This window comes from Enoplosus armatus, chromosome 5, assembly GCF_043641665.1.
Source record: "Enoplosus armatus isolate fEnoArm2 chromosome 5, fEnoArm2.hap1, whole genome shotgun sequence".
Taxonomy (NCBI): Eukaryota; Metazoa; Chordata; class Actinopteri; order Centrarchiformes; family Enoplosidae; genus Enoplosus; species Enoplosus armatus.
The window spans coordinates 6,462,311-6,488,226 of record NC_092184.1 but is presented as its reverse complement, the minus strand read 5'-3'; the positions used below and the strand labels follow the sequence as shown (position 1 = coordinate 6,488,226).

The window sequence follows — 25,916 nt, the reverse complement described above, 5'->3', positions numbered from 1 at the left end:
TAATGGAGCATGTTAGGGGCTTAATTGGAGGGCTCTGATCATATGCTACGAGCCACGGCATGCCTCTGCCACCTCACTGCGCCTCACCTCTACAGTCCATTATTTGTCAGGCCTCTCTATCATATCAGGCACAATGGAGAGTGCTTTTGAATTATTCATTATTTGTGATGTTCACATAGTGTTCCAGAGAAATGGACATCAGAGGTTCTGTCTTATATTCATCAGCGTACATTAATTATAGTAGAATCAAAAAGAAATGAAATACACCAAAGGGAGGTGGGCTATAGATTGAAGGATGTGATTAAAAGGGCCAGACCAGCACCCATGTCAAGTTAATAGGTTTATATGAATAATGCAAGCTCTAAGGAACGAGCTCAGTGTAAAAAGTGAGATGGGTTATGCTGTATCCCATCTCTCCATGAAAAGGCTCAGTCACAGAGCCACAATCCCTCCGTGTTTCCTGTCCCCAAACAATGGCTCTGCAAATGAATGTGATTTTTGTTCCATGGCACTGTAATCCCTGCAGCATGATGTCTTTGTCAAACAGTTGAGGATTATTTCAGAGACTTTTTTTATTATTATGTCTGGAGTGGTGAGAACAGTCAGTGGCAGATGTGTAACTAGGGTGTTGGTTTGTGTGTACGTGCGTGGCAGTCTGTTGCACCAGGACTAAATTGTGTAACTTGCTGGGGAAACACAGCAGCTTCTTGCTAAAATGGAGCTCGCATGCAAAAAATAATTTTCTGGGGTAACACAGACTTATAAGGATCTCTCAAAAGGCAAATTTACATTTAATTTCTGTTGCTTTGTGTATTGAACTTTAACCTCTATTGCTGTTGGTAGCTATCAGCAATAGATCACTTTTCAGGAACCAAGTATTTTAAGGCAGGGTTTTGGCGAGAAGTGGAATTTCTGACACATGGCACATACTTTGCCTTTCCTGTAGACTAAGCCTGTTGATTTAACAAAGGGCAGGGCACACAATGACACCTCCTGATATCAACAGGGGGAGTCTTGTGATTGTGAATAAGTTGATAATGGATACAAACTCAGGCTTGTTTCAGAGCACCACACCTCTGGCTCTATGCACTCCTTTACCTCTGGAAATGAGCCTGAACTTTGAAACACCGTAAACAAAAATGTGACTACATTCCTTCACTATTATAAGATAATATGACAATATCACAAATTTGAGTTAGCAAGTAATACAGTGTTGGTTAAGGCTCAGGTTAAGGTGTTGCCTGTAGTTAAAAATGATCAACGTTTGCTGAATGAAAAATGTCTTTGCATGAGCTGGAAGTCGAACGCAGGTTTTTTTTTTGTAAAATCAACCTCCAGCTACCTTCTGGTTTTAGTCATGTCTCCCCACGTTATCCTTTCATGGTGGTGGATCAGATTTCTTCCACTTTAAAAGCACAATTTATGATGCAACTGTAAACAAAAGGGTAGCCACACTGCCAAAAATCAAAGCACAGGACTGGAACCTGATATCATGACTATATGAGAGTTATTCATATTTTATGTTTTATAATGCTGTTAAAACCTCAGTATTTTGAATGATTATAAGCTGAGAAGCTGATTTTCCAACTATAACTCTTCAACTAAACATGTTAATGTACCTCATAGCTAAGTGGTGAAATATATTACAGACTGAATCATTAAGTGCACTGAACATGTTAGTGATAGTGATTGCACTACATTTCATCACAGCAGGCTTCGTTTGGAAAGTCCTTGAAACATAATAGCCGTGCTGACAACAAGCAGATCTTGGTTGGTGCTTAATTGAATTCACCACCTCTCAGTACTGAAGGTATCATCGGTACAGTGTGTGTTCTTAACTTCACACTGTCCTGTAGTACAGCCAGTCTGGGACTGACTGTAGAGTATTAGCAAGGTTGTCTGATAGACAGAAGGTTAAAGGAAAGGCGGATGAATAGAGTAGGTGGAGAGGAGGTCACAGAGAAAGAGGAGTATATGCTCTCATACACACACTTGCACAACTACACACAAACAGAAACACACAGAGCAGGAGTGCTTGCGAGGCACAGCTGCTCTCCAAACACCACCATCCATCACCCACTGCAGTGTGACTGCATACGGCGTCTGCTTGAAACCCACTCCACCTCACAACCAAAGCAACCTGTGAGTGTGAGAGAATGAGACTGAGAGAGAGAAGAAATGAAGAGAGAGTGTGTGAGTGAATGAATCAGTTAGCGTCTGGTGTGCAGGATACGGAGCTGATGGTTACTGAGAGTCATGAGAGCTTTCCCCCGAATGCTCTCAGTGTCTCTCTGTTTCTCTGGATAGAAAGACAGCGATGGTCGAAGACATATCAGATCCATCTACTTAAGGAAAAGTAGCAATTAAACCATGTAAAACTACTCTATTACAATTAAGACATGCATTCAAAAGTGTACTTATGTAAGTAAGTACAGTAAAAAAGTATTATCAGCAAAATCCACTAAAATATCACAAGTAAAAGCACTTTCAGGGTGTTATTCTATGTTATTCTATTGGATTTGGCTATTCTGTTATTGTATTTAAATGCATACAGCTATTTAGGAAGGAGCCCATTTTAACTAAACACACTGTTGAGTAGTTTGAGTAGTCAAATAAATTGATATATTTATCTAATATTTGTCTCTAAAATGTAGTGAATTAGAAGTAGTAGATATGTCAGAAAAAAAGCCCATCACAATATACTGTTTCAGAACTAATGATAGCATGGAAAACTGTATCCAAGTACAGTACTTGAGCAAATGTACTCAGTTACTCTCCACCACTGTTGGACACAAAGCAGAGAAGCAGGAGAAGGAGTGTCTGGAAGGTTGAGGGAGGTTATGTGAGGGGGTGTTACTGTACCTCCTGGGCGGAGATGAGAAGCAGCTGCTGAGTCCTCTGCTATTTCCAGCTCTCCTCTTCCTATCTTACCCTCTCATTTTCCAAAACACTGCTTTTTCACCCTCTGCCTGGCCTGGCTCATATGAAGTGCTCCAGCAGCTCTGCCTCAGGCCGAGGTCGTGGCGAAACCACTAAATGAGTAGTTATAGGACAGCTCCCAGCTCTCATCGTGAAACCTCTAGACCCTCATTTGTGTGTTTTCAGTCCGCCCATTCCTCAGCCGCTCTGATCTGGACTTTGCCCTAAACCTTCTATTCATCCTTCCCTCCCTTCCTTTCTCTCTCTCCGCCTGGCTTTCCATCTGTTTCTGATGGCAGCGTTTCTACCTGAGCGCCTCGTCACATTGCCAGCCTATCAGCAGCCGCTGTCCTTTATAATCTTTCTTATGACCCCTGCACCATATGCTTGCATGCACATGGTTTTCCATCTGAAACTATTCATAGGAATTCACAAGATGCCTGTCTTTTATTTCCCCCAGATCTGCTTTCTGTCAGCTCGTTGTATGAATAAAACATTGATTGAATTTATCAAGCAAATTATATCATTGACTCGCAGGAAGAGTCTGGACCACCTTAAAAGAGTCACAGTGTGAAATCTGATTTTCTCCCCTGCCATTTTGATGACAGAGTTACAGATGTGGCTATGGAAAAGGGATAAATCCCTCTCGGCTTCAGGTGCGCCGCCAGATGTTCAAGTGTCAACTGTCCTTTCTGTTATACCACTGTAATGAAATGTAAAGGACCAGGCAGCTATGAATTATTGAATTAAGCCTTTTTTCCACTCATCTGCTATTCCATTTTTAGTCCCACTGGGCGATTTATTGTTTCTGAGTGATTTCTTTTGGACAGATTGGTGGTGTGACTAACAGGCATATTGGTCCGTGTGATTTGCTGTTACAGTGGGCGAGTTCGTGAGTGACGTGCTTCTGGTTCCAGAGAAGTGCAAGTTCTTCCACAAGGAGCGTATGGACATTTGCGTCAGCCATCAGCAGTGGCACGGCGTGGCCAAAGAGGTAAGGAAGGAATTACTTCATAGGAAACAGTGGGAGGCTGTATCTCAGAGATGGGAAAGAAAAGTCCTGTGGGAAGAGGAAGTCTTAAGCATCAACTTTTAAACAAATCTTTAGTCATACTGGTCACACTTTTATTACTTTCCAACCTTTCCTCTTCCCTCCCTAACATCTTTCCACCTGTCTCTGCGAGTCTCCAAGGCCCTCTGATCACCAGCTGACTGGGAGCCTTCACATTTCAGCTCCTAATCAGATTAGTGTTGTGGCTGTAATGCAGCTAATCCCATGGGCAGCTCCAGATCCGGCCCTTGGGGGCCACTCTGACCATGACAGGAGCAGCGGCTCACTGAGCCCATCCACCGTCTGCTCTTGTCTCTCCCTGCCTCATGCTTCCTGACTCTTACTCTTCTCTGTAATACGAATGCTTGAACCCATGTATCATCTGCAGCCTTAGATAGTGTGACATCCAGAGGCCCAAAGTCCTACAGTCGATAACAAATTTGTTACAGCCTAGCAGTAATAAATCTTACCGGTGGGAAAATCTGGGTAAGAAAAATGATTCGAAAAACAATCTCAGCTTCCTCACCAACTGCCACTGAGATGTTTTTAAGCAGGGCAGCTAATCCTCGACTGCTCCAGTGGACTTTCTCAGCTGCCATCAGTTAGACTGAAGTTGTACTCAGTACCTCCTAGCTGCTACATGAAGCACAGCATTGCTGAAAAATAGCACGCCAGTTAAAGGACTGCATGACTTTTTGGAAGTGTGGCCCATTAATCATGTTAGTCAGTGTGTGACAAGAGAACTAGCTCTAAAATCAGTATGTCTATATTCTGTAGGTGAGTAGATTTGTTACTGTGTCAGGTATCCGCAAAGGGACTAGCACTATACTATAAAATAAAAGCTGGGAGCACCTCTGGGGTTAGGTAGCTAGTATACATCTGCCAAGTCTGGTAAAGTAAATGACAAAGAATGCCGTCTTAGCGTAAGGTCTCTGCAAGACATTGAGCATACACAATAAATGAGCAAAGTTTAAATATTACGAAAATACTTTTGAAAGTTTTTACATATCTGCAGGCAGACCCCTTTGATAGTGCTAGTCACCTACGGCTGGGTGTGTTTGCACTTCACTGGCCCACATTTGATGTCAAGTGCAGCAATGTGCACATGCTGGCCAGACGCAGAATTCACAAGTGTTTAGTCTGATTTTTTTTTATTATTTTGAATAGTATTAAAAAAATAGTTGATAAAATTGTGAAAAATATGGCAACCCAGGAGGTGGAGAGTTTGACTTAAAAAATAACATACATCAACACAAATCTATAAAAAACAAAAACCAAGACCAAAAACCAGCATGTCAACAATATCATGTGACTGAATTAATTTAACTTCCACTGTTCCCCCCCCCCATGACTCACACGCTCCTCCATCTGGCATCATTGTTGATGTTAACTTTCCCTTGATGAATAATGGTTAAACAAATGGCACTTTGTCAAAGTTAAAGTTGATTCTTTAATGTAGTGAGAGGCCTAGAAACCACAGCAGCAGCATCAATTAGGAGCCCTGTACAGTGTTCATCCAATATCATGACTTGCTCGCTTCTTCTACCCTGCCAGGCCTGTGCCAAGAGCTCCATGGTGCTACACAGCTACGGCATGCTGCTGCCCTGTGGCATTGACAAGTTCCACGGCACCGAGTACGTTTGCTGCCCCGCCTCTCGTGCCGTGGAGTCCGCTCCACCTTCCCTGCCCTCCCAGGAGGATGACGAAGAGGAGGAGGTAGAGGATGAGGAGATTGACGAGACCGACCTGCTTGATGAGGAGGACAGGTGAGCGGTTGTGAAAAGGGAGGGCAAAGTTTGTGGCTGTGTGTGGTTGTGTTTACGATCGTGGCATGTGTTTGAAATATGGCGAGCGTAATGTCCGCTCTCTTGCGAAGGGCAGGACTTACTGGCCATCTGGATGAGTTAAAGTGTTGTGACATTGACCTATGGCAGCTGCTCTGCCTTGTTTGATAAATCACTCCTTTTCCTGGCTTCCACCCCTTCACTCAATCACCCCCGCCTCCTCCCCTCCACAGTGAGACACCAGCTGATGAGCAGCCCACACAAAAGGAGGAGCCGGTGGACGAGGAGGAGGAGCAGGAGGAGGAGGAGGAAGATGAGGAGGAGTACCACTATGTCTATGAGGACGAGGAGGCAGATAAGGAGGATGAGGATGATAAGAAAGAGAGCAGCAAAATGTCAGAGAGCCAAGATGAGGACAAGACTCTGCAGGAAGTGAAAGGTTTGTAATGAGTTGTTTTAAATTATAATTTACCATCCTCCCTTCTATCTCTCTCTCTCTTTCTCTCCCTTATTGGCACTTTGCCTACCACTTAGATATAATCAAACCTTTTTAACTTTTAAACTATAGGCCGTTATACTTAAATCTCAGCCAGACTGCAATTAGATAAGTGTATGCATCAGCAAATACCCTTCTCTTCAGCTCACAGCAGACGCTGTGATGTACTGTTCTGCTTTATCAGAGTACAAGGTCAAGGTTTTAAGCCAAATCCTGCTCATCATGTACAAAAGGAGTTGCTCCAGTATTTTTATTGTTTTGTTTTCTTTAATCATGTTTGTAGATGTGGCAGTGGTGTGTTAGATGGTAGTTTTGTGTTTGTAATTGAGACTGGAATTAAGTGCTGCCCCTAGTGGCCGGATGATCTAACGAGCTGTCCCCTGGCAGCTGTGTGCACCCTGGAGGCTGAGACCGGCCCCTGCCGTGCCTCCATGCCCCGCTGGCACTTCGACTTGAGCCAGAGGAAGTGTGTGCGCTTCATATACGGGGGCTGTGCCGGCAACCGCAACAATTTCGACTCAGAGGAGTACTGCATGGCCGTGTGCAAGCGCCTGAGTAAGTCTCACCTGACAGAGGCCCGTTTGACAACACCCCTCCCTCTCTCTCTGTTTGTGTCTTTGCTGCAGACTCTCCGCTGAAAACACTTAATATAGGTTCAGTCTGTCACTGACTTACAAGCAGAACACCTGTTCTGCTGTCTTCAGCTGTCGCTCATCAGATGACTACAGCTGTTGTTACCCTTTCACCTCCACCACAACAACTCAATGTCATTCTCTTTTGTTTTATTATTCCACTGATGTTTCAAGTGCTGCAATTAATTTTGAGTATTTTCATTATGATAATGTGCCAGTTATTGTTTTGTTAATTGTTGAGGCAAGAAAATATTCATCACAATTTTCTAGAGCCAAAGCTGACATGATCAGATTGTTTTGGAGCTCAAAATCCAAAGATATTTAATTTACAATGATTTAAATCAAAGATCAAATCTTCACAATTAAGAAGCTGGAAGCAGTTTGTTTGGCATTTCTGCTTTAAGAACTTAAGAGCTGATTCATTTTCTGTCAATAGATTAATGAACTAATAGTTTCAGCACTGTATCACTTAGCATCCAGTTCTTCACTAATAAATAGGCTATTTATGACATAATAGATCTTAGTGTTTTCATTTATGGCACACAGTGGTTCATTAGTTTTGGTTAGTGCTCTACTAAATTGGAACTGTTGAAATATTCTATATTAACAATACCAGACAGAAAGAAATTAAGCTTATATTAAGTTTTATTTTCATAAAAATAAAAATATTGGACACTATCTGAACCTACAGACAAATCAATATCCGAGGGAACAGTCCATTCCAGGACTGTCAGGTGTCAGTAGTCAAACGTAGACTGATCAGTGTGCTTCCTACACACCCGTCAATGAGGGCTGGATATTGAACCAACCAAAATATGTCATTGAATGCTTGCTCAGATTCATACATTCTTTTACTTATTATTTGATCAGATTTTCTGATTTAAGAATATTTTAGACTTCTGGATTTTCTTTAGGCCAATGTCTTGTACAGCTGCCCATGACATTTGAGAAATGTGGCTTCTTTTGTTAAATGCAGAAAAGACTAGTAGAAAAACATTATTAAGTAATGCATCAAGAAAAGTATGATTTTATTATCGGTACCAAAACTCTGGCATCGTATTGGAACTAGTATTGAAGAATTTCAAATAACACCCAGCTCAAGTGTCGCTACAAATCAAATCCTTCCAAGTAAATTTTTAATTGAGGTACAAAAGTCGAATTAAAATTTAAAAAAAGTAAAAACTCCAAAAATACTAAATCAAAAAAAGAGACATTCTTCTTAATTTAGTGTTCATTCATATGCATACAACTTCAAACACACTTTCTAGAGTTTTCTTTCTTCCTTGTTTGCCTGCCACTGTCCACTCCTGCCATTTGTTCATGTGTCTGTCTGTCTTTCTGTCTGTCTGTCTGTCTGTCTGTCTGTCTGCCTGCCTGCCTGTAAACCACCTGTCTGTCTGCTCACAGAGCACTGCCACTACCTTTGCTAGAACCCCACCAACGCATGTTTTTTGCACCTTACAATGACTCACTTTTCATCAGTTCAAACACAATTCATGGCCATAAGAAACTGGATTTTTATTTTGCATTTCAGAAATAAAATCATTTAAGGAGGTGAAGCAGTGAAATTCACAGGAACGATGCATTTACTTCATCCATTAACCCGTGCCTCCTGTTTTTGACGGTGAGGTGAAACGATGAGTTCTCTTCCTGTTTGCGAGCCTGGAGCGTTACTGTTTTTGCGACTTACAGCGGTGCAGGGAGTGAGTTCTGCGTGACTGTATAGCGAGGAACCCAGAACAGAGCCCTCTGGCCTCGCCCCAGATGACCCAACCGTCAAACACAGAGATATTTCCATTAGTGTTGGAGACGCGACCTGTCAGCAGAAAGCCGATGGGAAGATGAAAGGAATGCAAAAGGAAAGACTGTCAGATTCTCTTACATTTATCAGAGTTACTGAGGGTGGAAGAACGCCAATGAGAGGAGTGCTTCTGTGAGGATTTTTGTCCAACTTCAATCTGCATTCCACTTCCAACTCTCTCTCCCTCTCTCTCTCTGCCCAGTTGTCTGTCTGTCTTTGTCTTTCTGACTACTTGTGTCTGCCTGGATCAGCCTGTCTGTCTGTTTCTGTGTCGTCTGTCTGTCTGTCTGTCTGTCTGCCTGGTTGTCAGTTTGCAGCACTGTCCGCTCACCATCTGTCTCTGAATTTGCAGCCATGCCACCGACTCCTCAGCCCACTGATGATGTGGACATCTACTTTGAGACCCCGGCCGACGACAAGGAGCACAGTCGCTTCCAGAGGGCCAAGGAGCAGCTGGAGATCAGGCACCGCAACCGCATGGAGAGGGTGAGTTACCAGGTCGACTCAGGACACCACTTCCCTAATTAATTTTCTGTTATTCTCTGTGGCATTGATCAGTACCAGTTGATCGAAGAATATTTTGCCAAGTGCAGAGTGCATTTTCTGGCTTTTGGAACATCTTCCCAAAAACCTGCAGTACTTGCTTAATAGCTGCCCTTTTGAGCCAAAACCTACAAAACAAAAGCCGTATTAATATCACATAATTATGCATGGTGATAAATGTTACATTCACAAAACAATTCATTAAGTCATTAAGAAAGAATCATAGTTAAAAACAAGCAGATGAATATAAATCATGTATTATGAGGATCAGTTGGAAAAGTATTTGTCTTTTTCTGTAACTGTCATACAATTTGTGACCTATTTTGCAATGAAATTGGAAGAATGTTGAAACATTTGAGAGTCAGAAAAAAAAAAAAATTTTTGTTTTTCAAATAAGAACATTTTTGTAGTTTAAGTAAAAGCAAAAATTATCTTCAGCTTGTCGGGGAGCAGCTGAGAGTAGCCTGAGAGAATTCAGGGCAGAAAATGTGCCATCAGTTGGCTTGCTTTGAAAATTTGAATGCAAGAAAATGGCAAAGAGCAAGGTCGTACCTTAAGGTTTTTGTTTTTCCCCATCTGCGTTTACAAAAATCACTGTTGGCTATTTTCTGACACTTTGAGTGTACAGATACAGTAGGACCACCTTGCATCTCGCTTCATTTCCTTCTCTCTCTCTGTGTCTCTCTCCCTCTAGGTAAGAAAAGAGTGGGAAGAGGCTGATCGCCAGGCTAAGAACCTGCCCAAGGCTGAGAGGCAGACATTGATCCAGGTAAGACACTGATCCTTCCCCCGGGGAGTCCCCCCTTTGTCCCTTTGTTTGGGTGAGATATGAGGGCTCACAGGCCCTGGGTCCCTCACTCCCTGTGCCATTACAGATCCCTCTTCCCTGGCTGCTCTATCTTTATCACTCTAAGGCTAAATTAGGGCACCGTCTGAATGGGGAGACTTCTAAATGAGTCTCCAACTCCCTTGACAAGCCTGAGAGGCGCATGGGTGAAACCGAGAGCTGCTTTTTTCTTTTAAGTAGAAGTTGAAAGAGCTCTGTCATACGGTTTAAGATGCATATACATATTTATATGTGTTTATGATTTTGTTTATAGCACTTCCAAGCCATGGTGGAGTCCCTGGAGGAGGAGGCAGCCAGCGAGAAGCAGCAGCTGGTGGAGACTCACCTCGCCCGGGTGGAGGCCATGCTGAATGACCGCCGTCGTCTGGCCCTGGAGAACTACCTGGCTGCCCTGCAGGCCGACCCCCCCAGGGTAAACACCACACACTGGCCTCTGAGAGCATCTTTTATCTTCTCCTCACCTCTCTCCATCTGTCTGTTGCTTTTTGCTCCCCTCACTCCATGTGCTATTACATTCACACACACACACACACACATTTTCTGTCAGACCACACTGAGCCTTACACTACTTATGGACTGTGGCTAATCTCATATCCTGTCAAAAGACCCTCTGCCAACTTGCAATTCATCAGGAGGAGAATGGATTACAGCAGCCAGAAAAACGCACATCCAAAAATCCTCCATGAGCACAAAGTCAATCACATTTGAACCTACAGCTATAATCCCTGTGTCATGTTTTTTTAGTTCCTCTTATCTAATAGTCTTTTGATCCTTTTGCCAGCACACAGATTGGCACTCTGTTGCAAACGGTCGTCTCTCTAACCACCAGGGCTTGTTACCCAAAAAGGAATGAATTAAATATTTCTATTTTGTACTCATTTCAAATGTTGCCTGACTTGAGAGCAGCAATTTCATATCCTGCTTCGGTTACACCTCCAAAATTGGTAATTGCATCATCTGTGGTGTGGTGCTATTTCAGTAGGTGCTCCAGCAGATTTTATGTCATGTTATTTTATCTCTTGCTACATGAAATGGATTTCTTTGCACCTCACATTTGACACAAATGTTCTTGTCATCCTGCTCAGATATATGAAGGAAAGGGAAAGAGATACATTTTCATGTTATTTTTCGTTAGTAGCACAAAGTGTGCTCATGTCTGATGAGAGGCCCACAACTAAGTGGGTTTAGTCATATCGTCATTTTGAGGTTTATCATCTAAAATCAAATCTGAATCTGATGAGAGCTGAATCTTTTGAATGGAAAAAATTAAACAATAAACATCCCATTTAAAATTATTTGATTGACTATCAAATTAGAAGAGAAATACAATTGATTGATATCACTTCAGAAAAGAAATTGCTGTCACTCATATTTACAAAAGACAGGAATATTGCATCATATGATCCATCCAAGAGTCAGTATTTCACAGAAATGGTTATGAGGCTGTGTTTTACCACCCATCATGACTAACCACACCTCTTCTTCCCTCTCCGTGTCCCCCTCAGCCCCACCGCATCCTGCAAGCCCTGAGACGGTACGTCCGCGCCGAGAACAAGGACCGCCAGCACACCATCCGCCACTACCAGCACGTCCTGGCCGTGGATCCAGAGAAGGCTGCTCAGATGAAGTCACAGGTCAGTTTTTTTTATCCTGATGATCATGACTGATGATCTCCTGATTTGATTTTGGTGAAAAATGCCCATTACAAGTGCCCAAGGCCCACGGTGGTGTCTTCATGTTGCTTGTTTTGTTCAGTCAGTTAAAAACTCCAAAATGTTTATTTTACAATGATGTAACAGAGAAAATGTTCAAATCCCAAATGTTTGCCATTCTTAGATTTATACAATTAATTGATTATCAACTGTGTAGTCCTTTCGGTCTGTGTAGTTCAATTTTCAATTTCAAATTGGTACCTTTGTAATTTGAGGTTTCGCATCCTTCCTGAGCTAGTTTCGCCAGTGAAGATGTACCACATTAGAGGCCGTGTCAGTAAATCTGAAACCTTGTGCCGAGCCACTCCAAGATCTCACTCCTCTTAGTCTTGCTCAGACAGGGGAGGTATAATGATGTCTCAGCCTGCTCCTCTCTGCCCTGTTTCTAAGTGTGTAGGAGGTAGAAAGAGTGTGTGTTTCTCTGAGTTGAAGCCCAGGAGGAGTGAGTAGGCTTGTTTGACGGAGGGAGGGCGGGTGTTTCATTCACTTAAGCCTCAGCCGAAGATTAACATTGCGCAGGTCTTGTGTAATGCTGGACTCTGAGCCGCAGCACGGGGATTTGGCTGGAAGCTCCTCTGTTAGATGTACTCGCCTGTGTGTGTCAGTGCCCTTCGACACCATTTATAGTTATCCTCCACCATTACACATAACACAACAGATGGATGAAACAACATAGTGAGGAGGGGGAAAAGGACTGGAGGGTTACTATTTAGATGAATTGTGGGATCTGGGAGGCGGTGCTCAGTCATGGGAAGCCAATCTGTATTTTTGTGCTCTCGCAGTGTTTACTTGTCGAGCCTCGTTCCTGTGTGCTTCACTCAGTCAATCCTGCAGCAAGTTCAAATCAGTATTTTCAGTTTCAGCAACTGACATGTGACTTAAAAGTGCATTACAACAGAATCCTTTGTAAAAAAAGAAAAAAAAAAAAAAAAAAGAAGAAGAAGGCTTGCTGTGCTTTACATAACTGTGTTATGTGACTTTCTGGGATCAAGATTATTATAAAAGCCTCACCTGTCTGGTTTAGGAGAGGTTGCTTGATGCATCGAAATCTCTACTCCAACACCGGGACATGTAATCTTCATAATGAGGATTGTTTGTCAAACATGGACAGGAAGGTGCCACAGGGGCTGCAGCGTGCCTTTAATGGGAAAGGTGCATTATTGCCATCTGTTGCTGGCTATGGTGCACTGCAGTCATGTGTTGGAAGATTAAAACAGTCAATCATCATAGTGGGAAATAAACACCAGTTACCTGCCAAGAGCTGGTCAGCTTTGTCAGTGGCTGGTAGCTTTTCATATTCAGCCAACCACATTGGCAGCAGAGATGTGGAAATGTTTTCCTCTCTAAACATCATATTGCTGGTAGAAAGAGTGAACGCCACCGCAACATTTTTGGAATACAAAAACTTTTGTATCTGTTCAATCAAAAGAGTTGTTTTTTTATCCAAACTGTGATACTGTGGTGATCATCGGGGCTGACAGGCAGTCGATCCTGTCATGTCAGTTCAGAGCTTCAAAACTGATTTGAATATTACATGTAGCAACTTGTTTTATGTCTGCAAGTTGGCTGGCTGTGAGCGAGTGTGAGTTCATCTTGAGAAATATGCTCTCTCCCAGAAAGCACATTTCTGCTATTTCTGGGACAGTTCTGTTTAAATTTGTGAACATGAACGACTCTCTCCCTTCAGAACATTTATATTCTGAACGGAGAACAACTGCCCTCAGATTTGTTCTGTATAGTCATTTATAAGATTTGATGACATTTTAAAGTCTGTTTCTTGGTTATATTGATCAATCTAAAACAAACGACTGATTTGTAATCGTTTCCATTTTGCACTTGTGGCATTGTGGCAATTGTTGGTGTTGCTCACTGAGCAGAAACATGAAGGTTCTACATAAGATAAAATAAGATGGTACTATATTTATCCTGAGGGAAATTGTTGTGCAGCAGTTGCAGTACAAAGTAGGAAAGAGTGCAAAATAAAGTGTGCAAATATAAACAAAATATCAGTAAGGTGTAAACGGTAAGTACAATAATAATAATATAATAAATATATAATATGTAACAATACTGGTTGACAGTAAGGTTAAGTTGCAAACAACTTCCTCATCATCCTCTGTCTCCCTTATTGTTGCGCTCTTCTTCATCTTCTTCTTCTTCTTTTTTGCCTACATCTTCATCTTTTTGTTTGGCTTGTATTTTCTCTTTCTGCTGACACCTGAAGATGAATTTTAATCTTCTCATGTGCATTATCTCACCGCACCGCCATGTTTTTCCTGCTGAACAAATCTTCTCTGTGCAAATCTCCCAACAGGAGAGCCAAGACTGTAATCTGTGATGCTATTAGGTGACAAAACTCATCACTTACAGTAAACTCAAGAGAATTTCAGGGGGATTTTCTGGGATAAGGGTGTATTTTCTGGTTCATTAATGTTAGCTTTTAAATAAATACTGTCGGGATGAACAATTTCTACTAATAGTTGGCAAATCACTCTGTAATTAGCTGTCACTGGATTAGTGTTGAAACGATTATTCAATTAATGGATTTCTCGTATGGCATGGTATTTTTCTACAAAAATCTTAATGAATGATTTATCATTAAAGTATTTTATAAAAAAAAATATTCCCGCCTCTTGATTTTAAGGATTTTCAGCTTTTCTCCATCTTCAACATAATTCTATTGTGTTCTTCGCTGTTCAGACAAATAAGCAACTGGAAGACAACCCCTTGGGCTTTTGGAACTCACAATGGGCATTTTTGCTTGTTTTTTGGCATTCTATAGACTAAAGAATTAATCCATTTATAAATAAAATGAATAGGTTTATCGAAAATGACAATGATTAGCTGCAGTCCTGGATGTAAATGGTAACATTGTACATCAAAATCTTGATTATTTTTTTCTCTGTTTTGAATTATTCAAGATCCTGGGAATAAAACACTTCATTTCCAAGCAGAGAAGCAGTTTCACTTTGATGTCATCATAAAAATACAGCAGGTTTTTGGTTACATGACACCCTGTTTGTCGGTTTTTTTCCCCCACACCAGGTGATGACCCACCTGCGTGTCATCGAGGAGAGGATGAATCAGAGTCTATCTCTGCTCTACAAAGTACCTTATGTGGCCGAGGACATTCAGGATGAAATTGGTGAGTCGTGTTCAGTCAAAAGCCCCAGGCAGTTTGGAGGAAGGACGGTGTGCTGTAATAAGAATGAAGTGAAATGAAGACAGTGAATGAATTCGCACATGTGTCCAGACAGATAGAGGCAATACATCACATTTCCTCTGGCCCTCAGTGAATGTGTTTTTCTTATTTCTGGTGCAAACTGAAAAAAAAAAACTCTCTTTGTGCAAAGGGAAACACAAATATCAGAGAAGACCAGTAGACAGGCTTTAGTGCTGTGTGTAAACCAATTACCAGAGACAGAGAGAAAAGTATTGTCTCTTTCTCAGTATGAATTTGTGGATGGGAATTTAATACAACTACTACTCTGTTTTTAAGGGTCTCTGCTTACCAGCTCTCATTTTTATAATTAGATCTAAAACTGGAAACTATATTTGGGATGTATTCATCTCCAGTGGTACAATTTGAGACAGGAAATGTCCGGCACGTTTTATTATTTTCTTTAGTTTCCTTTGGATCATTAAAGGAACCATAGAATGGTGTTGCAGCGCAGATTAAAGTGGAGCGGTTACAGTGACAGAACTGGGTCACAGCTTTCACCATGCAGCATCCTGTTGGGAGATGTGCAGATTTACATGGAAAATAGCTCTCAGAAAAATACTAATTGGTAGTTAGCAGAAATGGGAACAGACGTCTCTTGCAGTAGCAGCTCTGTATAAAAAAAGACTGTTAACAGTAATTGGTGAAACCCTCATTTAACACATCGCTGCCATGTCCCAGGTTGACAGGTTTTAGCATGTGCCAGGCCGTCTCATGCTTTGTCATATGCCCTTTCCTGCAGACGAGCTACTCCAGGAGCAGAAAGCTGACATGGACCAGTTCTTGTCGTCTATCTCTGAATCACAGCCAGATGTCACTATGTCATCAGAGGAGAGCGTGGAAGTCCCCATGCCCGAGGGCAAACCCTACCGCCCCTTCCAGGTCACATCCTTGGGGTCCCGTTCAGAGCCAGAGGGTGAGTAGCTCCAGCCTCTGACACACAAGCAGCATCATGAACAACAGTGTGGCTGTTGTGTTTCTGAAGGACATTGGTGACAAAGCACGCTAGAACTGTTGCACAATATAGGTTTACAATGTGCTTTATGCCAGTGCAAATGTGCTGTGGAGCCATGGGTTTGGACTTATCTGTGCCTGCACAGTTCCTGTTGCCTAGCCTTCAACACAGCACTACTGAAGTTCAGATAAATGCACAAAGCCTCAGGCTTTGGCTGGAGCCAAAAGCTTAGGGACAAAAATGAGCAGTTATGGTTCTCCTCCTTTTCACATTTGTGCCAAACAAAAAGAGTGAATCCTCAAGGAGAGAAAAAAGTGATGGATGGAACGCTTCCAGCAAGATGGAGGACAAATTACAAGTAAATCCCCAAGGAGCATTTAATATACATGCCAACACCCCAGAGGGCTTGGACAGATCAGCCAATTTAGAAATGGCTCCCTTTTTTGAGTTTGGTTATGTCTCAAATTTATTTTTGGACTCTTCCCTGCTGGACTCTTTTCCTAATCAATTAACACAGCTTGTTAATCCTGCCTTTTCTCTTCTCACCTAAGTTTTCTCTCTTCTCTCCTTCCCCTTTTCTGTTCTTGTTTCTTTTGCTAATTTCTAATGCCAAGGCGATCTATCAGACTCCCCACGTGCCTTCAAGAAAGGTTGGTGCCTCTGTTGCGTCTTGTTTTTCTGCCCCCCCCCCCCCCCCCCCCCTCATTTCCCAACCCATTCCCATCTACTATTTCGTTCTACTGTTCTCCTTTCCCTTGGTGCAATTTGGGATCCTCTCTCCCACCATTTCTATTTTATGAGAAGCCATCTGGCGGTTAGTTTTCTACTTTTTTTGATGACTCATGTGGGCTGTGTGGTTGGGTTTCAGTTGCGCTTATGCTTTTCATAATACTAGGATGAACACCTCATGCTGAATAGCAAAGTCAGTGGCTTCTAAGTCTGGTAGAGATAGGTCCCAACCAGCCCCCCTCTCAAAGAGACTCTTCAGTCGTGTGTTCGCTGTCATCCCTTCCTCAGTACTTTTGTCAAAGCACCTTGCTTAATTATTCCCCCACCCACACACTCGTTCCTTTCATCAGTCCTCTTCCTGCCAGGAGCTGTGTGATTTAGTGGCCCTGTCTGAGGCTCAGTGTTTCCGCTGCTGACCCACAGCCCAATCTAAATTGGCCCAATTTGTCCTCCAAGACAAGGGATGTGCTTACGTCACCTGTTTTGTCTGATCTGGGCTCAACCTTGTGATCTTACTCGGTGAACAGAGAGACACCTTCCACTAATTGTTGAATCTAAATTATATATTGATTTTTTTTGAAAATGGATGTGCAACCTCCCCTGCTGTTTTTTCCATAAACCTTTGTCCCTCTGCATTTTCTGTTGATTTTGCGTTTTACGTGTCCGACCTACATTTGTGCTGCTACTAAAGATTGTTTTTTAGATGGATTATCTGTCCATTATTTTCTCCATTAATCTATAATCTTTAAAATGTCAGGGAATAATGAAAAATGCCCATTAAGATTTTCCAGATTTTCCCATGTCCATTACCAATACTCAATTTACAGTTATTAAAAAAGAGAGGACATCAGCAAGAAAATCCTCACATTTTCAACATTCTGACCTTGTGAATATTTCGCACATTGGCTTCGTAGATGACTGAAATGATTAATTCTTAATTAATTTTCTGTCTATTGACTAGTCCATTAATGGACTAATTGTTTCAGCACTTTTTCAAATCCATGAAAATGAAAGGTCGCATTGCTTCCATAAAGGTCACTCCCATTGTGCTGTGTGTTATTGTGTCTGGCTGCGACACTGTGTGCACCCTGCAGTACCATCTGATAACCTGCCAGAGGTTCAGACGTCACTTCTGCTGAGTGAGGCTCGTAAACACACATCATTGTTCCTCGCTTAATCCAAAGGCAATTGTACTAATCTTAAGCGTTTGGTATTGGCTGGCCAGCAGCAGCAGACAATAAGTCGACACCAGACGCATGGCTGTTGTACATTGTTCAGGACCCTGCTCTCACTGCCTCGCTCGCTCCGCTCCCAGTTCTGATTTATTCATGGCATATCTGGTGTGTGTATATTAATAGATCCTATGCCTATTTAAAAAGCATCAGTCTACATGCATATTTGACACTCTGGCCCAGTTTTTGGCTTAGCCACTTACTGAAACCCACAGGGTTTTTAAAAAATGATCATCTGTTAAAATCTCAAGGGACTATGAAGGATATGTAGATGAGACGCTACAATGATATAGAGTTTAACCATGAAGTGACTCATAATTGTTTAGAGGGGTTTCATCAAGTGAGTCAATGTAACTGGATGTTTACAGAGAAACCTCAGCTATATGCAAAACACCACTTTGAGAGGGCCTTTGTAGAAAATGTAAGGTCAGTGTCATGTTGGCTTCACAGTGCTCACACTGTGCTGAATGGAAGAAAGGGCTTTGTTGTCACCAGTGCACTAATGAGACCGAGGCGACAGTAGTGAGGGAAAGAGCTGGATAGCTATGTGAAGCTGTCCACCGTCAATACCACCATCCCTGTTTGTTTGTTTGTCTGTGCTGCTCCTCTGTTATTGACTGTGCTCCTTCACCTCCTGCAGGCTCCGCCATGTCTGGTTTAGACGGTCTGATAGGTGCTGAGGAGAGAATCATCAACAGCAAACCCAAGATCAGCGACAATGTGGTAAGAGCTTTTTTTTGTCACTTTATCATTCTGTTTGTACCTCAAAGCATTTTTAACTTACTAACTTGCTCAACACATGAACTGAGAGCAGCATTGTTAAAGCAAAAACACAGGAGAAACTGTGTAAAGATACTAAATTGTATTCCCCACGTTAAGTATCCTACAACAGACAACTACCTTGACGGTTTAATTACATTACCACAACCTCATGCCGAGGCAATTGTGCTGATGATTGAAATTGATGAGTACATACAGCGCTTTGACATAGCTCTCTTAAGTTCAGCTTTTAATGAGTCAGATTATTCCAGTAACTATGTTGTCATAGTTACAACTATCTCACACTGGGCTATTTGCGTGTCTCTCTTTGGCTTCTGCCAACCGACCCTCATTCAGATCATCTCCACACTTTGTTCGGCAGTCATCGCTTGCTTCTTTTCTTTGCCAGACACACCATTCCTCCTCATGGATTTTCAAACGATGCTTGGCTGCTGTATGTGTGCTGTGTTTCGCATGCTAATCCAACACCAACTGCAAAGCTGTGTATTTGTGTGTGTATTTGTGTGTGCGTGTGTGTACGTGTGTGTGCGCGCGTGTGTGTGTGTGTGTCTGTGTGTGTGTGTGCATATGAGTCATGCAAGTTTTTGAATGCATGCATGTTTCTTTTTGTAAATGCTAGTCTTCTAAGGCGGAGCAATCTGAGGTTAAAAATAACAAAAGGTGGTGACACCTAAAATGTGTATCGTGATTTTCATGAGAAACAGACTCTGGACTGCTCTGTCTCTACAGACAGCAGAGTTTGTGTCTGCCTCCTGAACACACCCACTTCCACTCACAGCGCTTCTTCTTAAGATTAGAGCTCAGTAATGAGTGGCTGACAGTCTGTTTAGAAAGACATGTTAACTGTGTGCCTAGAAGAGAGTCTGTTGTTGATGCTTGCAAACCCCCTCCCTCTCTCCTTCCAGTTTGTACGAGACAGCTCCAAGTGTATCATCACCCAAACACAGATAATCCGTACAGTTTACTTCGCTGCACATTCACACCCTCTTGCTCTCCGCCTGCCTATCTTTCTCTTTCTCTCCCTATCTATCTCACACACATACGATCTCACACACACACACACACACACACACACACACACACATTATGGTGAGTGTAACCTGGGCTCCCCTGTCTGTGTTGACAGGTGATTGATGAGTCTCTGGATGTTAAAGAAGTGGTTTACAGTGCAGAGAGAGTCAGCGTTATGCATGATGATGAGCTGGTGAGTATAGCGGCGCCCTCCACAGGGCTCTCTGGGGAACTGTAGTTATGAGTAGTGGGGAGAAGATGAAAGAAGGAGGGAGTGTGGGAGTGTGCAAAGATACCAGTTCTGCAGCAGCTAACTGCGAGAATTTAAAAAGAAAATCCCAGAATCCCTGCTCTTATTTTTTCTTTTAAAGTTTTCTGTTCAGGCTAATATGTTTTGGTTATTTCTGCATGGGTGCATGTTTGCTATGTGAATGTATCTGAATGTACACATTGAAAATCTCAGTTCATATGATGAATGTAAATCCACACAAACCTGAGTGTGCTCAGTTTATGTGTGAGAATGAGCAGTAAAAAAAAAAACCTACATATGATTAGTTTGTGTCATATGTGCCAGATAACAGTGTGAAGACGAGTGTAGGTGACTGTGGTTGTGTGTGTATATACTGAATTGGCCAAGATATTTCACAATCTTCCACAAAGACACATTTCATGCATGTGTACACACTATTCACAAGTCAATCATGTCTTACAGGTCCTCTGCCAAAAGGGATTTTGTCCCTGCCCCACTGTGGTTTTATAATATAACATGATAATAAAGGGTTAATTCTCCTCCAAAGCTACGTTAAGAAAGATGGATTTCTAAAAGTGATTTTTTTACAATCCATGCTTGACAAAGTTGAAATCAAAATACAGTTTACCTGCAGAGCAGAACAATTTACAATTTCATTTGATGACTGGCTCATACTATTAAAGGGAAATTCTTGTATGTGTCAAATGGGTGATAATCTCAAATCTTTCCATTATGACTATTGATCATGATAACAATTTCCTCTGCTGTAGATATTTGGGAACACAAATTCCAGCAAGAAATATATTGATCAGGTTGAGACGTGTGAGTCTACTACAGCGTTCCCAAAAACTTAAAATGAACAGAAATCATTGCAAACAATTCTCTTTGAGTCCGACTGAAAGCAAGCACATATAGTTACTGTAACTATTGAACTGCACAGCAGAGCAGATCCACTTCAACTTGACAGCTGCTGTGTTCCTGTGAGGACGCTGGGTTGTTCACACCAGTGTGAGGCTCGCTCTCGATTTAGTTTGTGAAGAGAAGTTAGAGAAGTAGCTACAAACGCAAGAAGATGGTTTATGTCAGCAAGTTTCCAAATTGCAAATGTTAAACATAGTTACTAATGCTATCATGATCATTGGTCATGGAAATTAAAAATATGAGAATAACAGGTTGACATACGCTGGGATTTCCTTTTAAAAGTGGCTCATTGGCTCTTATACATTTTTAGATGGCTGGAAGGGAGCTTTATTTAGAAATGTAACAGCATGGTAACAACAATTTAAATATCTATTCAGCATAAGAAAATAACCTGATTGAGTTAATTAGTATATGTGTGTGCAATGTCTTCATGATTACAGCAGAGACAACTTTGTTGTGTCTCTTTTTATTGCTCCAGTGGTCAGCTGTGCATGTACTGTCTCCTCACTGTCTCTCTCTCTCTCTCTTCCTCTCACCCCTCTTCACCTGTTAGGAGTCCTACCGCCCCCTGGGAGAGGACTTCAGCTTTGGGAGCAGTGCACTGATTGGCTTGCTGGTGATCGCGGTGGCCATAGCAACTGTGATTGTGATCAGTCTGGTGCTTTTGAGGAAGAGGCAATATGGCACCATCAGTCATGGCATCGTGGAGGTAAGCCACCTGTTATTTGGAGCAGAATGTGCAGATTTGTGTGGAGAATTTGGCAGAGGGTGTCAACACTGCTATCCATCTTATTCCAAGTGTCAGATTTAGATTCAATTATCAAATTTGCAATGTAAAGCAGATTAGGTTAATGTCCCTGCAGCATTTGAATACAACAAACACAGCATGTTGTGGCTAGTGGGGTTGAGTTGCCAACGCGTTCTGCCCTTGTCGAGGTCAGCCATTATGAGTGCTGTGTGTCTGTCTAACAGGTTGACCCCATGCTGACACCAGAGGAACGCCACCTCAGCAAGATGCAGAATCACGGCTACGAAAACCCCACCTACAAATACCTGGAGCAGATGCAGATCTAACCAGAGCCTACAGGGGGTGCTGTGGAGTCTGACAGAGGACGGCAACTGAGGGGGAACATACTACTGACCAATAACATATGCTATTGTTAAAATCATTTGCATACATCCAAACTCCATTTACTGGTTTGTTCAAAACAATCCTTAAATAATGCTACTACTTCTACTACTGCTTCTATTGTACTATAGAGCTCCTTTTGATCATGTTTCTTTTGAAAAGGTGATGTTCTGCCATTTTGCATTATGGAAAATGTGATTCTGCAGGTTTCTCTGTAATTATCAATACAGCTATCTCAGATCAAGATATATAACATTTCTTCAGGCATTTTCTTTATTTTTGAAAGTGAAAGGCAAATCAAGCAAAATTTAAATGTTTATGAGGAGCCATCACCAAACCGGCATACCAGACACTGAGCTTTAGTTTTACATCATGCAAGTGTCATTCATGCAGTTTCTGATGGTTTTCTCAAAAAGAATTGGTGTTTTATTTTGTTTTTTCCTCTCAATAGATTGCTTGTATATGAAGGTTCTTTGTACCAATTAAAATGTATAGTGAAACAACCAATGAGAAAAAAATGAAATCATGAATTATTTACTTTCTGTTCTTTGTTATGATAACAGACAAAATATACATATACAGTTTAAATATATATAAGAGTAGATGTTTTTACCTTTTTTTCCCAGGGAAGAGGTTATGAGTTGGTTTAGGGTTCTTAGCTTGGTGGTCATGAGTTGTGTTTGCAGGCACACTGTCAGAAAGAGTCGGGGAAGGTGAAGGTGTGCACAGACCCCCAGCTCAAACACATCATATAAAACCTACTCTGAACCCTTACTAAGTGAATGTGATAAAATATCCCCTCCTACACACACAAACACAACCTTTATCAATAGGGAAACAGTAAAATCGATAGATAAAGTAAAACCTATTGACATGTGTTACATAGTTGAATGTATCGTGGAAGCTTTTTTTTCCATACTATGTACCTGACAGTTTCCTACGTGGCTTTGATTTTACAAACATTGTGACAGTGGGCAATGGCATGTCACAAGCTTTTTTGTTTTTTTGTTTATTACTTTTTGCACAAATTATCCGACGCAAAAGCCAAGTAACAGAAAAGCTACTTTGAAAACAAATTTTGGGGATGATGTACACACACGTTATTGGAGCAACTGTTGGCTTTGCTGGTCATGAAGCGTACAACAGTCTGATAGATCAAAACAGGGCCGGCCCAGGTGCACAAACTAAATAAACAGCTGCTTAGGGCCCACCTGCCACCAGGGGGCCCCCAAATGAAGTGATGATTTGGTGGATTGGGTAGCGCTATAACTTATTCTGGGATCACAACAAATGCCAAACAATTAAAGTTTTTTTCTGAACCTGAATATACCAAATTTGGGGATTGTAACAAATAATTTTGGTAGATACCAAAACTTTTCTTCAGGATTTGGGGGAACAATCTTGATTTTGGGATTTTGGTACCCAGAAAGGCTTGGGCCGGCCCTGGATCAAAACCAATAGAAGACAACTTGGAGCTGGAGGGCTGTGCAGGCAGACAGAGACACGCAGAAAGACAAGGCTTGGAGAGCTGGTTTCTGAAAAAAAAAGCTAACTTGTGTATTTTACAGGTTGAGAATGACACAAACAAGTAAAATGAATCCTAAAATCATCTTTTCTCTCTCTCTCTCTCTTTCTTTCTTTCTCTCTCTCTCTCTCTTAGTATTGTCTTTGTATGCCTGTATAGTTGATGTTGCAATCATGGCTTTTTTCCGGAGGATTACCTGTGGTGTGCATTGTTCTTATATGAAATGATATATATTTTTAAGTTTGTTTTCTTGTTTTCTATTTTTTCTCTTCCTGTGACAGTATCTCTGTATGTGACTGTCTCACTATGCACCCAAACGGCTTCAATCTTGTAACTGCCTGCTTGATTGTGGGAGGGGACTGGGAACTAATATAATATGCATATTAGTGATTTTAAAAAAAATTGATTGACAACAATGGAAACAGATTTATGGTTACAGGGGGGATACACATAAATAAACTCACAACTTCCATACGGATGTGTCGTCTTTTCATGGATGGATGGAATGACAGACAGATAGATGGACGGACAGACGGATGGAGGGAGGGATGGACGGATGGATGGATGGAGATGGATGGATGGATGGATGGATGGATGGATAGATAGATAGATAGGCCAGTCCTGTGCTCTTACAGTTAGATAAGGTTGGTATTACATTCAGGAATTTAAGGGACCATTATTTTAGGATTGGAACTAACAATTATTTTCATGAACAATGAATATGTATTTTTCTTTCAAATAACTGTTTGGTAAATAAAATTTCAGTAAACAAAGTAAATATACAGTGGGGTCCAAAAGTCTGAGACCACACTGAAAATCTCTAATATTTTCACATAAACCTGGGAGTAATCACAAAATTTGAGGATTCAGAAACATTTAAAACACATTATGACATGTAAAATGAAGAAACAATATTTTGATTCTGCACTATTTTTAGGTCAGCAATCAAATTTAAGCAAATTTGTGGCATTGACCAATTTAACTCCTTAGTACAAAAAGTCAGATTTCTTTCAGTTGTATCCCTTCCATCGAAGCATGCGTTCAGATGACACTCAGGTGGATTTGATCTACTTATCAGAGGCTATATTATACATCACTCAATGTATATTTTCTGTTCAATGTAGTTAGTTTTGTGGAATAGTGGTAAATTTCAGAAGTAGTATTAATGCCTGTTGTGCCTACTTTTTATTATGTTGCAGAAACCACACATCAGTACACAGGTACCACAGGTGTGTGTGTGGTATCAATAAAGCACCATTTGAGCACATCTTCTTATTCTCCAGTTCTTACCGGACTACCTGTGGTGATTGCAAATTCATTAAAGTAACTACACCTAGGGAATCTTTATTAAACAGGAGGTCTTAAGCGTGGGCTCTGACAACCAACATCTTCTACTTCACAATATTCCCACCACAATATCTCAAAGCCTAAACTTGTTCTGTCAAAACTCCTAAATATTTAGTTAAATATCATAGAAGACAAAGAAAACCAGCAAGCACTTGCATTTGAGTAACTGGAACCAGAAGATTTGAGCATTTTTTTCTTATTATTTTTAATTATCAAAATAGATGCCAAATTAATTTTCATCAACTAATGGTTTTAGCGCTACATTATCGTGTGTGTGTGTTTGGATACAAAATGATTAAGGCTTGTTTGCTTTTCCTTAATCTCTTACTTTAAAGGTTTTTGAGGGATGTTTCAGCCCGTGGTTAAATAGTGCTGTCTCGTTGTATCATTCCGCATGTGTTAAGCGAATTAACAGTCTCTATTTACAGATTGGAAATATTGATTCATGTTTTCCCCACAAATCGGGGGACTTTCCATTTGGGGGACATGTCGTTGTCTCAAACAGAAACTTATTGCTCATCATGGATGTAAAACAAAAATGCAGGTGATTCAGCAGAAGTGAGTCATCTCCATAGTTGCATTGCACAAACAAGGCAGCAGGAAGCCCGGATAAGATCACATGACTGATACTAAAAATAAGCTGCATGAAACGCTTACTACAACAATATTTGATATTTTTACTACAATTGTAAATTGTAATTAGTGAGGCCACTAACAAAGCCCACCTGCCCGGCACCCAGCTCAACCCCCCCAGTTTATCTCCTGTCCCCACACTAATAAAAATGCACAAACAAATACACTGTACATACAAGTTAGAGAGCGGCGGCTTGCGCTCCTGGAGCCCCGGTCCTAACTAACTACAGGCGGCAACAAGCCTCCCCTCCTAACCCAGGGACACACTAGCCCCCTGTCGTGTCTGTCGTCGTCGCCCGCAGCCCTAACCAACTGCGAACGACACCCACAACAGCACGACAGTCCAGACACCCACAACACCACAACGCCACTTCTGTCCCAAAGTCCCCCCAGCTGCGC

At 41.6% G+C, this 25,916-nt stretch overlaps 1 protein-coding gene across 2 annotated transcripts in view; it reads left to right on the top strand.

Moving 5' to 3' along the window:
- The window catches only part of aplp2 (amyloid beta (A4) precursor-like protein 2), a 54,765-nt gene extending 30,756 nt beyond the window's left edge, over positions 1-24,009 (top strand). Inside the window, exons 4-17 of one of the 2 annotated variants that reach the window (XM_070906514.1) lie at positions 3,801-3,913; positions 5,525-5,736; positions 5,988-6,186; positions 6,604-6,805; positions 9,036-9,169; positions 9,921-9,995; positions 10,327-10,485; positions 11,579-11,707; positions 14,831-14,930; positions 15,748-15,921; positions 18,562-18,644; positions 19,828-19,905; positions 21,437-21,592; positions 21,856-24,009. In XM_070906514.1, the coding sequence (XP_070762615.1) occupies positions 3,801-3,913; positions 5,525-5,736; positions 5,988-6,186; positions 6,604-6,805; positions 9,036-9,169; positions 9,921-9,995; positions 10,327-10,485; positions 11,579-11,707; positions 14,831-14,930; positions 15,748-15,921; positions 18,562-18,644; positions 19,828-19,905; positions 21,437-21,592; positions 21,856-21,957 (1,916 nt within the window). In that variant the 3' untranslated portion in view covers positions 21,958-24,009. Of the gene's footprint in view, positions 1-3,800; positions 3,914-5,524; positions 5,737-5,987; positions 6,194-6,603; positions 6,806-9,035; positions 9,170-9,920; positions 9,996-10,326; positions 10,486-11,578; positions 11,708-14,830; positions 14,931-15,747; positions 15,922-18,561; positions 18,645-19,827; positions 19,906-21,436; positions 21,593-21,855 lie in introns of both variants that reach the window. The other variant, XM_070906515.1, reaches the window with a different exon arrangement.
- The last annotated feature ends 1,907 nt before the right edge of the window (positions 24,010-25,916 follow it).